Source organism: Ascaphus truei, chromosome 11 (assembly GCF_040206685.1).
Source record: "Ascaphus truei isolate aAscTru1 chromosome 11, aAscTru1.hap1, whole genome shotgun sequence".
NCBI classification, from domain to species: Eukaryota; Metazoa; Chordata; class Amphibia; order Anura; family Ascaphidae; genus Ascaphus; species Ascaphus truei.
Genome location: NC_134493.1, coordinates 44,645,610 through 44,660,388, shown reverse-complemented (window position 1 = coordinate 44,660,388; position 14,779 = coordinate 44,645,610). Strand labels below are relative to the sequence as shown.

General features: G+C 47.8%; 1 protein-coding gene across 2 annotated transcripts in view; it reads right to left on the bottom strand.

The window, feature by feature from the left end:
• The window catches only part of CRYM (crystallin mu), a 33,396-nt gene extending 19,579 nt beyond the window's left edge, over positions 1-13,817 (bottom strand). Inside the window, exons 1-2 of one of the 2 annotated variants that reach the window (XM_075565985.1) lie at positions 13,489-13,817; positions 11,886-12,036 (exon numbers count right to left, since the gene is read on the bottom strand). In XM_075565985.1, the coding sequence (XP_075422100.1) occupies positions 11,886-12,036; positions 13,489-13,655 (318 nt within the window). In that variant the 5' untranslated portion in view covers positions 13,656-13,817. The remainder of the gene's footprint in view (positions 1-11,885; positions 12,037-13,488) is intronic. The other variant, XM_075565984.1, reaches the window with a different exon arrangement.
• Between the last annotated feature and the right edge of the window lie 962 nt (positions 13,818-14,779).

The window sequence follows — 14,779 nt, the reverse complement described above, 5'->3', positions numbered from 1 at the left end:
CACTCACAATTCAGTAGTCCTCTGAGTGGGGGTGAAATCGTCCTATTCTGATGGAGAAGCAGTAACCCGTGAGTGACTCCATGATAGCAGAAAGCAGTCTGTATCCGACGGGACTATGTCCAATTCAGCACGATCAGCAAACCGGCATGCTCCCTGTTAGGTAGTAAGCAGCAAATATCCAAAAAGTGGAACACCGGTGCACAGCCGAAAAAATGAGCAAGAGCTGGACAGTATGACCGTAGAAAAATGTATTCATTAAAAAGCATGACAGTAGAGTCCTGGCGGATCCTCTAACGCGAGTCACTCTTTGACAAAGCGCTTTGGTGTGAAACGCGTTAGAGGATCCGCCAGGACTCTACTGTCATGCTTTTTAACGAATACATTTTTCTACGGTCATACTGTCCAGCTCTTGCTCATTTTTTCGGCTGTGCACCGGTGTTCCACGTTTTGGATATTTGTGCTTTTGCATATAATTAATTTTGTGGATTGCTGCCAATAAAAGGCCTCAGGCTTTGCGCGGCCAAGGTGGTATGTTGGCAATGGGGCCCCACTCCTTGTAAAAATTAAAAGGGGACTTACCTAGACCAGCAGCGCTCCTCCAGCAGTGTCACGGCATCATGTGATGTCACATTGCCATGGTAATGCGACGTGACACGACGCTGCGATGTCGTATTGCCATGACGCTGCAGGAGGCAGCCCTCTGCGGAGAAGGTAAGAACGCGCGCCCACGCGCACCCACCTCTCTGCCGGTCCAGGGACCCCCCCGCGCTCTCTCCTCTCCCTCCTCCTGTTGGCGTTGGGATCCAACTTCGGAGCAGAGAGGGAGCTGGAGCAGAGGTGGCCCCACGCGCCCTCTCTTCCAGCTTCCGCGTCCGGTCGGGTGGATGTTGGATCCCAGCGCACACAGGAGGGAGAGTAGAGAAAGGAGGGAGCGCGGGTCCCAGGCCATGCCCCTGAGAGGGAATATAATGTCTGCGACTGATTTTGACACCTTGACGTTGTGAGCTCGGACTTAACAGAGCTTAATGGATCTGGGCTTTCCACGGAGATTTAGTGATAAAAAAAGTAAGCTGACGGTTTCTTTTCAAATGCTATTTCCTGCTCATCCAAAAAAAAAACCAAATCTCATTGATTTCTCACTTTGGAGGTTGACATCTCTAAAAATACCCTGCAAAATCTTCAACCACAGTCCTGTCTTAAAGCAACGAGTTGCCAATCCTCCTCCCCCCATCCTCGTCGTCTACTTTAATGGTCTCTGCTCTGCTTGTCCTGTCCAAAGCTGTGTTTATTTGTAACAGTAATTTAAAAAAATCAATTAAACAGACAGTGTTGCGTGAGCTGAAAAATTCTCTCATAATAGTTAATCTAACATGAACAATTCATTGTCAGTTGGAGGAATATTAATGGCTAAATAAGCAATGATGATAAGTAAGCATCAATACCGCACACAACTAACCACCTCTATACTACAGTTATTAAACATGGAGCAGATGGATAATGCAATCCTGAAGGTGTAGCAATATAATGGAGTGGAGCTGGTAGACAGTAGTTCACCATATCAATCCCTTACCCTGTAGGGGAAACAGGGATATAAATGCAACAGTCAGCGGCCGGAATATAATAACGTTTAATGCACCAGATCTGGCATCAAACGGGTTAAAGGGCATTAGAAAGATTCCTGAGTTTTTTCTTAATAACGCTCTGCAGCTGCAGACACTTGCAATACATAAACCTCCTTTGAAATGTTATCTCGTGAGCAATGATCCCTGCAACAATCATTCACTGAAACCCTGCAGCATCCAACACAACTCAACTATTCACTCGTAATATATTAACATATTAAGGACATTAGGCTGTGCACATTGGTCACCCGAGTTCTTAAACACCAATGCCTAAAAGTAAACCATTTGACCACGTTTTGTGACAAAGAGATATAACAGGGTTTTTTACACTGACAGTGTACACATCATTTTCCAGGCGCAGTAAATCCCTGCCCTGCAGGGCTTAGAATGTAAATGTCAGGCTCTGGGAAATGATGTGACCTTCACAAGGTCACGAGGAGAGCTGACACCTCACAGGCAGTGACACGACCTCTGAGCTACACCTTCAGGAAGCGAATCTTACAACCGCCACGTAACCGCGTCGTAGTCAGGCATTAAAGCTGCAGTTCAAGCAATAACCTACATGTGTGTTTTTTTTTAAATAATTCAGTTCTGTACTATGAGAAAATACTTGTAGTATTTAAAAAAAATAATGTTTTAAAGACATTTTTAATGTTTCTAATGTAGGGAGCATTTCCAAAGTGACAGCCCCCTTCTGATAGGCTCTGGCTCTTGAGCCCCGCCCTCTCTCTAGCGGTGCACCAATTGTATCTAGTAACTGCCAGTCAATCATATTCCAGGACTACATTGCCCAGAATGCTGTGCAAGAACGGAATTAAATAGCCCGGAGCAAGCGATCGATTACAGGAGAACGGATCGATGTGCAGCTTAGCTAATGACGTGTCAGTGTGCAGATTGTATTGATGCACATAATGAATGGGGAAAATATATATATTGTTTTGTTAAAAACGGCAGCTTGGAGACTTCCGGTGACGTCAGCTGGTATGGAGTAGCAGCCTGGGAGCTCCGCGGACTCACCCGAATAAACTTCAAAATAAACACCCTTCCACCTAATATTCTCAACTAAAAAGAATATCCTCTGGAGGGGGAAACATCGGCGGGATGTCCAGGCAACAAAAAAAACCGGCATCACAAGTAGTAACGAAATACTTCTCCCCGCAGCAGACAAGCCCCGAACAGCAGTCTCCTACACAAGATGGCGGCGGCGCACGCGGTGCACAAGCTGCACAGGGCAAGACTGCCAAAGCCAGAGAGACCTCCACGCAGGAGCAGCCTCTAACCAGGGCCTTCATGGAGCAGCTGATGGCGGCCCAACACACCAAAATGCACGCATCCCTCCAAATGGAGATAAAAGCCGCGGTCCATGATCTCACTCAGCAGATTAATGGCCTAGCGGACAAAACCGCCACACTAGAAGGCGAAATGGAGGAGACCCATACGCGCCAGACAGCAACGGAGAACGAGATCTTCAGGCTCCGAGAGGAAATCGCTATGCTTAAAGACGGATTGGAGGACCAGGAGAACAGGGATAGGAGGCAAAACCTCCGTATTCGTAATATCCCCGAGACAGTTCTCCCTGGCCTCCTCCGCCCATACCTCGTGGATCTGTTTAAGTCTGTGAGTAACACAGTAAAAGACGAGGACTTGGAAATAGACCGAGCCCACAGGGCCTTAGGGCCCAGATCTGAGGACCCTGGAAGAAGGCGAGATGTGATTGTAAGGCTGCATAGCTATTCTGCTAAAGAAAATATACTTCGGGCATGCAGAGAAAAAGATCCACTTACCTTCCTCAACGAAAAGCTGCAAGTCTTCAGCGACCTGTCTAGCAAAACTGTGCTGCGGAGAAAAGAGATGAAACCCCTAACGACCCTGCTGCAGGATAACGAGATCAAATATCGTTGGGGGTTTCCCTTTAAGCTAACAGCCAGCAACAGCAAGGGCAGGTACCTCACGATTAGATTTCCGGAGGACATGGGCCCGTTTGCGCGGGCGCTGGGGCTGACCCCACCCGCGGCATGGATGCAGGATCAGCAGCAAGTCCCAGCCCAAAGCGAGGAGGAGGACAGCAACACCGAGCCGAGAAAAAGAGAAGCCTCAACACGCAGCAAGACGCCCAAACGCTGAGGGGACCGGCGGAGAAGTCGATCACGATCCAGCGTCGCCTATACTACCGAGATGTCTCTCAGCGCACATAACGCGGGAATAACTCCCCCACCACAGAGGGCCTAACATCGAAGGAACCCAGAAACCTAAGTCCAGACGCCCCAAGACGGAGAGGCATCCATTAAAGTTCGTGGCCGGACAGCCACAAAGATGTCCAAGTTTATAGTTAATTGTTTACCAGTTTTATCCCCTTGAGGAGGCGGCCCGACCGGCCCAGATTCCCACAGTTGTGGGCCAAACATGGCTCCGGGGGTCGAGGCCTGGGGGGAGGGGGGAGGGAGATGGTGGAACCCACAACATCATGGCGGAAGACTCCGAACAGTAAGTACTGCTCCCACAAAAAGCCCGCTGAGGCCCCCCCCCTCCCCCCCCCCCCCAGTGGGAACGGTCCCGGTTGCCGCTACTGAGTGACAGGCCCAGCCGCAGAGAGAGCCCCCCTTCCCCTTCCCCCCCCCCCTCCCTCCCTCCACTGGCCGAACCACGACCTCCCCGGCGGGTGCTCGCACTCAAGGGGGCAAACAAAGATATACGTTCCTTGTTGGGATTGAGCTGACTCGCCAGAGTGTGACCGGATTTTGGCCCCAATAAAACACGAACAAGGGACATACTTGCTAATAGGCCAAGATGGCCTAATAAAGTTAAAACGTCACACAATATACAACCCTACCAACAAGCAAGCATATACTTTGCCAAGTAACCCATGTCTATTTAGAAAGGAATACACAGAACTTATCTCTCCCCCCTCCCCCCCCCCCTTTTTTTCACCCCCCACTATTCCCTTCCCCCTCCCCTCATTCCCCCCCCCCCCCTCATCCCCCCCCCTCCCCTCATTCCCCCCCCCTCCCCTCATTCCCCCCCCCCCTCCCCTCATTCCCCCCCCCTCCCCTCATTCCCCCCCCCTCCCCTCATTCCCCCCCCTCCCCTCATCCCCCCCCTCCCCTCATTCCCCCCCCCTCCCCTCATTCCCCCCCCCTCCTCTCACTCTCCCCCCTCCTCTCATTCCCCCCCCTCCTCTCATTTCCCCCCCCCTCCCCACACTCCCCCCCTCTCCACTCCCTCCCCTCCCCTCTCTCCCCCCATCCCCCCCTCCCTCCCTCTCATTCCCCCCCCCTCCTCCATCCCCCCCTCCTCTCATTCCCCCCCCTCCTCTCATCTCCCCCCCCTCCTCTCATTCCCCCCCCCTTCACTCTTCCCCCCCCCTCCAAGCCCCCCCTCTCCAAGCCCCCCCTCTCCCCCCTCCCTATCACCAGGGTTGCCCAAGACAAACCGTGTTACTCTGAGTCGTCTAGGATAATCTTAGCCTGAACTGAATGTCAACGCTGATTATATAATCTCAGGTGGAGAAACACATAATACTTGCCAAGCAGGCCGGCCGGATACAGACTGTGTTAAAACAAACGTCCATGAATGTTAACCATGTGAATGTATCACCTTATGCATACAGGTGAACTGCTGGATAAATATGTCTGCATCCAATATAAAAACCAGAACAACATGTCCACCTCTTCCCCCGACCACCCCCTCCCCCCCACACCCGCCCCCCTCCCACCACTCCCCCCCCCACACCCGCCCCCCCCCCAACACTCCCCCCCCCCACACCCGCCCCCCCCCCCAACACTCCCCCCCAACACTCCCCCCCCCCCCTCCTTCTCCCAAGGTTGCTCAAGGCAAACGGTATACTATTGAGGCGTTTGAAACATTATTAGCCTGAACTGAATGTTAACTGTGATAAAAATCCCCAGGCGTAGACATATATGAAACCTGCTAAGCATACTCGTTGGATACACACCACACAAAGACACACGTCCTTGAATGTTAACAAGGTAAATGTACCACCCCATGCATACAGTTGCACTATCTGATAAAAATGTTCATTCCAAATGTAAATGGTAGAACAGCATGCCTCCCCACCCCCCCCCCCCCCCTGCTCCCCTTCCCCCCCCCCTTCACCTAAGGTTACTTAAGGCAAATTGTGTACTTCAGAGACGTTTGAAATACTCCAGACCGGAACTGTATGTCAACTGTGATAATACACCCACAGACGTGAATATATATGATATGTGTCAAGCATGTTTGGTGGTCACAAACCACGCAAAGGCGCACGACCTTGAAGATTAACCATGTAAATGTACCACCTATACATATATTAGAACTGTTAGATAAAAATGTCTGTCCCAAATGTAAAAAGCAGAGCAACATGTTCTCCCTTTCCCCTCCTTCTCCCCCCCTCCCTTCCTCCTCCCCCTCTTTCTCCCACCCCCCCCTCCCCCAACCCCCCCCCCCTCCCCACCCCCTCTTCCCCCACCCCTCTACCCCCCACCTTCCCCCCCTCCCCCACTGCCTCCCCTCCACTCCTCCCCTCCATCCCTTCACCCACCCACCCCCCCCTCTCCCCATCCCCTCGGCCCTCCCCAAAGCCCCCCTCCCCCAATTATCCCACTTCCCCTTCCCCCCGCCTCCCCATACGCTCTCCAGTTAAAAAACCCGCGGTTAAGCATCACCAAAATAAGGTTGCCCACAAGGATCCTGCCCTGCTAAGTGCAAACAGGATAGGGTATCATGTACATAGTTTAGCTGAGTCTGCACCCTCGGCTTGTTGCTCCCCAGTTAAGGGGTTAACGGATTTCTCCCAACGGGCCTTAAGCCCAAATGCCGGCTAATAATACCGGTAGCAAATGCAGAGGATCCCTCGGAGACCTCTTTTCACTCTACTCTTTCCTGACGATTCTGTCCCGTCAGGCCCTTTATCCCTCCCCCCCTCCAGTACCTATCCTGCTGTGTCCAAACCCTTCCCCACACCCGAGGCCCAATGAAGTATCCCCCCCAGATCTAGACAGGTCCAGGCGACATAGTGTGCCGCTCCCCTCTCCCCCTCCTCCGAGGCCTACTGAAGCACTCAGCTCACACCTACCCTGCCTAGGTGAATTAAAATCCAAGACAAAACTCTTGACATGGGAATTCCAAGAGTTTCGGAGCCCAAAGCCCCGAAAGAAAACAAACAAAAATAATGTCCTCCATTAAACTGATATCAATTAATGCCAAGGGCCTTAACTCTCCGAGGAAAAGGAAACTAGTCCTAAGGGATTTGAAAAACTCCAAAGGGGATATAATTCTGATCCAGGAGACCCACTTTAACTCCCCGACCCCCCCCAACACATTCAGAAGTGTATTTCCCCAGGCATATTTCGCCTCGTCCCCAAGTAAAAAACGAGGAGTAGCTATTCTCCTCAGAGCAGGGACCCCCTTTGCGCTAACCAAGACTCAATCAGACCCAGACGGCCGATTTTTAATAGTTCAAGGGACATTATCAGGCACACCAATCACATTGGTCAATATCTATGCCCCTAATGAAAATCAAATCCCCTTCCTCAGAAAACTTCTTGAGTCACTGGATAGGCAATCCCTCGGATCTCTGATCATAGGCGGAGACTTTAACATGGTGGCCTCCCACAATCAAGATAAGTCAAGCCATACCACCGTCAACACTCCACCCTCTCAGGCCACATATATCTCACAATCCCGAAAAAAAGCCAAGAACTTTAGGGACATTATGGAGGAATTCGCTTTAGTGGATATCTGGAGGGCCCAGCATCAGAGTCAGAGGGACTACACCTTTTTCTCCTCCCCTCATCAGTCTTACTCGAGGATCGATTATTTTTTAGGTACAAACAATGTTTTCCAGGCCTCTGCCCAGTCTAATATAGGATCTATCACCTGGTCTGATCACGCACCCATAGATCTCACCTTATCCCTACCCTTTGTTAAAAATACACAATACAAATGGAAGTTAAACGACTCCATGCTAAACTACCCAGACACGGAGACAACTATCCGACAGAAAAATCTCACTATACTTCCAGCAGAATACGGGGTCTGCCTCCACCCCAGCCATGCTCTGGGAGGCCCATAAAGCCACAATTAGAGGAGATCTAATTTCCCTAGCTTCATACAAAAAGAAAATAAAAAACAAACTCCAAAAAGAACTAACAGACAAAATTGCTCACCTTGAACAACAACACAAAGCCACAATGTCTAAAAAAATATTTAAACAACTAAACCTAGCTAGGTCGGCCCTCAAACACTCTCAGTTGGAAGATGTCGAAAAGGCACTCAGGTGGACTAAACAAAAATACTTCGACAAGGGCAACAAGGCAGATAGACTGCTGGCCGCCAAACTTAGGGGAACCAGAGTTAAGTCCCAGATAACTTGTATTAAGACCAAAAAGGGACAGGTTACATACATTGAAAAAGAAATAGCGCAGGAATTTGCGGATTTCTACTCCGATCTATATAACCTACACCCCCCGGGACAAGACCAGGTCAGTCTTGACGCAATCTCCCATTATTTGGAGAAATGTTCCCTTCCAACATTGTCCAATGAGGAAATAAAGACACTCAATAAAAAGATAACACAGGAGGAACTAAAACAAGCCATAAGCTCTTTGAAACTATCCAAAGCCCCGGGCCCGGATGGCTTTTCTAACTCCTACTATAAAGTGTTCAGGTCTATCCTTTCACCTCACTTACTCAAAATGTTTAATTCATTTCTCCAAGGTGAACCAATCCCCACAACAATTACAGCCGCTAATCTAGCAATAATTCACAAAGAGGGTAGAGACCCGCTCCTCTGCGGGAATTATAGGCCCATCTCACTACTAAATACAGACCTCAAGATCTACAGCAAGATCCTAGCAAACAGGTTAAACCCAATTCTCCCTAGACTTATACACGTTGATCAAGTTGGTTTTGTGTCGGGAAGACAGGCCTCCGACAATACCCGCAAAATTGTGGATATAATTGACCACGTGCATCTCACAGGCTCCAAAGCAATGATCCTAAGTCTGGATGCCGAAAAGGCATTCGACAGAATCAAGTGGTCTTTCCTAGATCAAACCATGCAGAGGTTTGGCTTCTGTGGACCCTATCTAGAGGGAGTGAGAGCCCTCTACCAAAACCCCACGGCACATGTAAAACTCCCAGGGGGCCTCACAGACCCAATACAAATCAGGAATGGGACTAGACAGGGCTGTCCATTATCACCTCTCTTATTTGCCCTAACCATTGAGCCCCTCGCAGCCACTATTAGGGACGAAAAAAGTATAAAAGGAATCCCAATAGCAGACAGGGAGCATAAAATCTCCCTGTTTGCGGATGACGTGATTTTGACACTTGTGGACCCCCATGTCTCCCTTCCTAACCTCCAAAGAGCCCTAACCCAATTCGGAGCAGTCTCTGACTACAAAGTAAACATGGACAAGTCAGAGGCCCTAAATTTGTCCCTATCTGATCAAACATGGAAACTAATTCAAGCCAACTATAAGTATAAATGGAGTAATACCTGTATAAAATATCTGGGAGTTAAAATATCCAACTCCTATAATACACTTTATCAACATAATTACCCCCCCCTATTCGATCAAATCAAAAAAGATCTAGAAACATGGAAAAAGTACCAGATATCGTGGTTTGGAAGGATAGCCTCGTTAAAAATGAATATCCTTCCAAGACTACTTTACTATTTCCAAACACTACCAATCCCCGTCCCACAAGCAATCTTAAAAAACGTCCAATCTCAATTTTCCCAATTTATCTGGAACGACAAAAAACCTAGAATCCCCAGAACAGTAATGCTCTCGTCAAAAGAGAGAGGAGGTCTGGGTGTCCCCAACATAGTTAAATACTACCAAGCGACGCAACTGAAGCAGGCTGTAGTTTGGAATTGCGACCCGGCCTTGACTTCTTGGCTTGAAATAGAGACCCACTATGCGCGACACAACCCCCTTCAGGTGGCAATGTGGTCCCAGAGCAAAAGCGAGATGGGTTCACAGAGGTACGAACTAGGAGCAATGAGATGCACGTGGAATGTATGGCTTAAAAGCAAAGGGAAGTACGGTCTGCTAGCATCCCCCTCCCAGCTCACACCACTCTTCGGGAACCCCAACTTCCCACCAGGGTGTTCCCCAAGACAATTTGACCAATTTCAGGGTCACAATATTAGCCTGGTTGCTGATCTGCTGCAGAAGGAAAGGATATTGACCTATCAAGAGCTAAAAGATAAATATCAGATAGAAGACCTACACCTATTTAAGTACCTCCAGGTACGCCACTTCCTGCTGGCACTCGCCCCAACCGCCAAATTCCCTCCACTCACCAGATTTGAATCCCTCTGCACTAAGACCACCCATCAAAGGGGACTGATATCAGAGATTTACAAAGGTCTGGAGATTACATCTCACGACCCAGACCATAGATATATGCAAAAATGGTCAGAGGACCTCCAACTCCAAATAGATGGAGAAGACTGGACAGAGATCTGGGAGCAAGCAACAAAAACTTCAATCTGTACAATAACAAAAGAAAACATCTATAAAATTATGTATCAGTGGTACCTGACTCCAGTCAGACTGAGCCAAATCTACCCCGGCACGCTGGACCTCTGCTGGCGGGGATGTGGTGAAAAGGGGGACATGGCCCACATTTGGTGGTCATGCCCGGAGATACAAAGGTTCTGGACCATGATCCAGGCGCTTATTTTTGGAGTGACAGGAATCTCCTTACCCCTCGACCCACTGACTCTGGTGCTGAACAAACCAATAGAAGATGTCCCCTCCCCAATGTCCAGGCTCATCATGGCCATACTAACGGCAGCCAGGTGCTCTATAGCAGCAGCCTGGAAACAAATCAGGGCCCCCTCGAGAACCTCAGTGATCAGGAGAATAGAGGAAGTGATGTCTATGGAGAAGCTGACTGCCATGCTCCAGAAGAGGATGCCTCAATACCAAAATACCTGGGACCCTTGGATAGAGAGATAAGTTCTAAGAACGACAAGCGGAGGAAACCCTGAGCTAGACAAATCTATAATGATTCTAAGGGGAGGATCCTGGAACGGGCTCGGGGCCCCAAATTCCCACCCCCTGTTACCCTCTGTTAGTCTGCCCTCCCCCCTCCCCCTCCTGCCCTCTGCATCTTTTCCTTGCTCTTTTCTTTCTTTCTCACCTCTTTTCTCACACTAGAAAAACGAGAAAAAAGATGTTGGTCATGATGTACCTAAACAATGGTAAAGGTCATGGGCCCATGACAACAATGTATGTATACTAATATGTGAACATGACCAATAAAAGAAATTGTTACAAAAAAAAAAACGGCAGCTTGAACTGCAGCTTCAAGTTCTGATCCGTGATTATTACTCCATGTGAGTACTAGAGGGGCTGTCTGTGTATTGCATCAGCGGCTAAATAGAGAGTTTTGGCCCATATCCACAGAAAGGTGCCAAGCTTAGCTCTCCATATTCACAGTAAAGGCGGGCTGAAGCTTAGCACCCTTCTGTGGATCTGGACTTTTAAAAGTTATACATTAACCCCTTCGATGCCGGGGGGTCTGCAACGCATCGCAAAGCCCTCCTACTGCTCATATGAAGCATCACACAGAGCCAGATGAAACAAACAAAAACTTATATTGAGAGCTACAGATGTTGCAGACTTTTATTGCACATTGTGTGTCTAAGGCCTGAGCCAGGGTGGTGCTGAGCGGGCGTGCTCACGCTGGCCGAGATGAAACACATTGCAGCAATGTGTGTGGCCAGCGTGAGCGAGCGCCTGCGCCCGCTCGGCGCGTAGAGCAAGCAAATTTGAATTTGCCGCTCGCGAGCGCGTCACGTGAGCGGCTCGCCCAATGAGCGTGAACCAGCTCCGTGACGTCGGGGCCGCGCCCCCAGACGAGCGTGCACCCAGCCGGCCGCCAATCGCCCGGCCGAGCAGGGCGCAGCGCACGAGCGCCAGTGCGCCCGTTCCCTGCCTGGCGGCAGCCTTAGGACAGTAACCCTACTACATGGCGCCTGTTCCCGCTGGTGCGTTGCGTGTGATACGCTGCAACTCACCAGCGGGAGCAATAACAGCTGCTACATCTGTATAAAGTTTTCTTCGTTTAAACCCAGTTCAATGTATTTGCGCCACTATTGAGGTTGAGAAGCCTCGATAAACAAGACCTTTTTACTCCCCACACGCTAAAGCCTCAGAACGGAATTAAGTAAGCAGCACTCTCAAATAGCGCATAGTATGCGCCAAAATATAAAAAAGCGAAGAAAACATAAAGTATACGTACAGCTTTAAGGGCGCCATTAGTTGGGTCGAACAAGAGGACGGTTGCTTGGTGTGATGGAAATGTAGATGAGGTTTTCTTTTCGTAGAAAGTTACCACTTTTGTAGTAAGGGCATCATCAGCTGCGCTGTAAGCAGGCATCACCCCTAAAAATCTTAACCACAAACCCTGTCACTTGATTTACATTTATTACTGTTACTAAGCCTCTCTACTGTTTATAGTATAGGGTTAAAGCTTACATTATTTATTTATTTATCAAATATGTTATCATGAAAAATACATGGAGTTACGTTTCCCTTTCAAGTATGTCCGGCCTACAAAATAATAGGTTGCCAACATTATAAGTCACCCTTACAAACAAGGTTGAAGTATGAAACAGTCAAAGTTTTAAAACAGGGGTCTCAAACTCAGTCCTCAATGGCCACCGACAGACCATCTTTTATGGATATCCCTGCTTCAGCACATGTGGCTCAATCAGTGGTTCAGACTGAGACACTGATTGAGCCACCTGTACTGAAGCAGGGATATCCATAAAAGCTGACCCCAATGTACGTCCAATGTGACAAATTATTTCGTTTAGTACTATATGTATTTTCTTATAAATATGGACCAGTTAGTTCAATCCATTGGGCAAAACATGTCCAGCCTGCAACCCACGTCAAGGTAAAGACCCCTATCAGTATCTGTGACGTGGGTTGCAAGCTGGAAATGTTTGTCACATTGGACGTCCATTGAGGCTTCTTTGTTTACTGCTATATATTTGAGGTCACTGACAAACTATCTTCATGTCACCATAATGTCATTTTAATAGAAGCCAACTCCTCAAACTCTCTTATTTAATTTTAATTAATACACTGGAATTAGATATAGGAGATAAGTACTGGGTCAAACCAACATAATGGCATGAATTCAGCGTGGTAATACACTACTAGGTGAATAAATGTAATTTCAGTAGTAACTGGTCTGTATCAGTATATGGGTCACTATTAGAATATCCTACATTTTTCTCTGAGCACCACATAGCAATTCTTAATTATAGGAAAGCTGGCATCAAATTAAAAAAAAAACACAAAGATTTTTCTTACATGAAACAATTCAGTCAGAAATAAGTTGGGAGTCTTTCCAAGCACCTGAACAGTAGCAAAACAATCACAACAAATAGTCATTTGGTCAGGATGCATTATTTAACAATCCTGCCACTGCATTTAAATATATGCAGAAATAAAAATGCAGTCGTTTGAATGGCTTGTGAAAATGATGACTGTTTCTGTTTTGCCAGGATATTATGCAATATTTAATCATTATCTTTGAAAAGAGGCTCTATACTGTATGCCAACTGCTCTGATCTACAGGTGTGAACAGAAAGAACCTCCATACCAAACTTACATACAGTGGTCTACTTAACATTTCTGAAGAAATGATCACCCCAGCACCCGTAGTGCCACCCCCTGCCCGGGTATAAATGATGATACCTGCACCCCTACTGCCACCCCATGCCCGGGTATAAAAGATGATACCTGCAATTGTTTAGTAATAAGAGATGCAGAGAAAAGCATTGCAATGTAATCTGCCCTCTTGGCTATGTTGAGAGGGGATCTTTCCTTACCCATTGTATTTAGCCACTGGAACTATGGTCCGGACTGGCTGGATAATCCCCCCTTCGCTGCCACTGGAGAACAGAGCCAGCGCCCGTTCCAGCAGAGGGATCAGAGTGGAGAAGTTTAAAGACTTCTTCACTACATCTGACCCAATGAAAACCGGCTGATCACACATGATACAGGAGCCAGGAAAGGATCTGCAGGGAGGCACGGATCAGGAAAGGATCTGCAGGGAGGCACAGGGTCTCTGTAGTGTGGGACCTTCCAGCTGGATGGGATCTACTGTTGTGATCTGCACACGTCTGCCCTGTTTCTGATGGTACCTCCTCTCAGTGGCACACGCCTCTCACTCCCCAATGCCAAGGGGGTTGGATGGGAGTTTAACATGCAAATATGTTTCACTTGATTATCACAAAGCACTTCCTATATTGTCAATGGTATACATCTTCTTGTATAACTAGTTGTATACAGGCACTGAAACATTAGCCCTGTTCTGAATCCAGGCAGATCTGAAGCCATGGATTATCTGGTGTGCTTAAAATGTAAGGGGGTAATGAGGAAGAGATCAACATGAATAGAGAGGATGTGGTTTTCAATGAAATGCAAGGGTCTATCCCTGGTAAATGGGGAGATTTGACCAGTGTGGTGGAACAGGTGTGAGGTGTGCTGTAGTAGGGGTTAGCATTATGGCATTTTGTTCCAAGTTCAACCTATAAATCACCCTATGAAGAGATTGTTTTACTTTCATTATGATGTGTTTCCTGAGATCAATGTGGCAAAGTGAGATGCATAAATAGGACGAATGGAAAACCATTGAAGAAAATGCATTTTTTCCCCCTCCATTAACCCCTTTTAAGGCCTGAGATTAATGCGGCCCATTGTGTGGGGTTGTGAAAGGGTTAAACCACATCCCTACGCACAAAACGAAATAGTTATTAGAAAATAACGTTGTGCATTCAGAGCAGAAGAACGTGAATGTTATTAAAGTATATTCAATGTTATTAGCAATTACCGATAGAGCTGCTAATTGATTTTCCTTGCCAGCACATGTTCCCATTTACAGTGTACAAGTGCTCTTCAACTGGTGGTCCCAGCTCTCAATGTGGCTTGGAGTGGCCCTTGAGCTCTCTGCTTACACTCATTTATATTCTGGTTGCTCAGGCAGCTCAGTGTAATCTTTCACACTGAAATTCACGTGCAAGCCAAGGTAATGTAAATACATATGGTTCATGTATTAGAAAGGCTTGCACATTCTTGAAGTGTAATGATTTTTATGTCTTTACAAAATTAATTTATAAT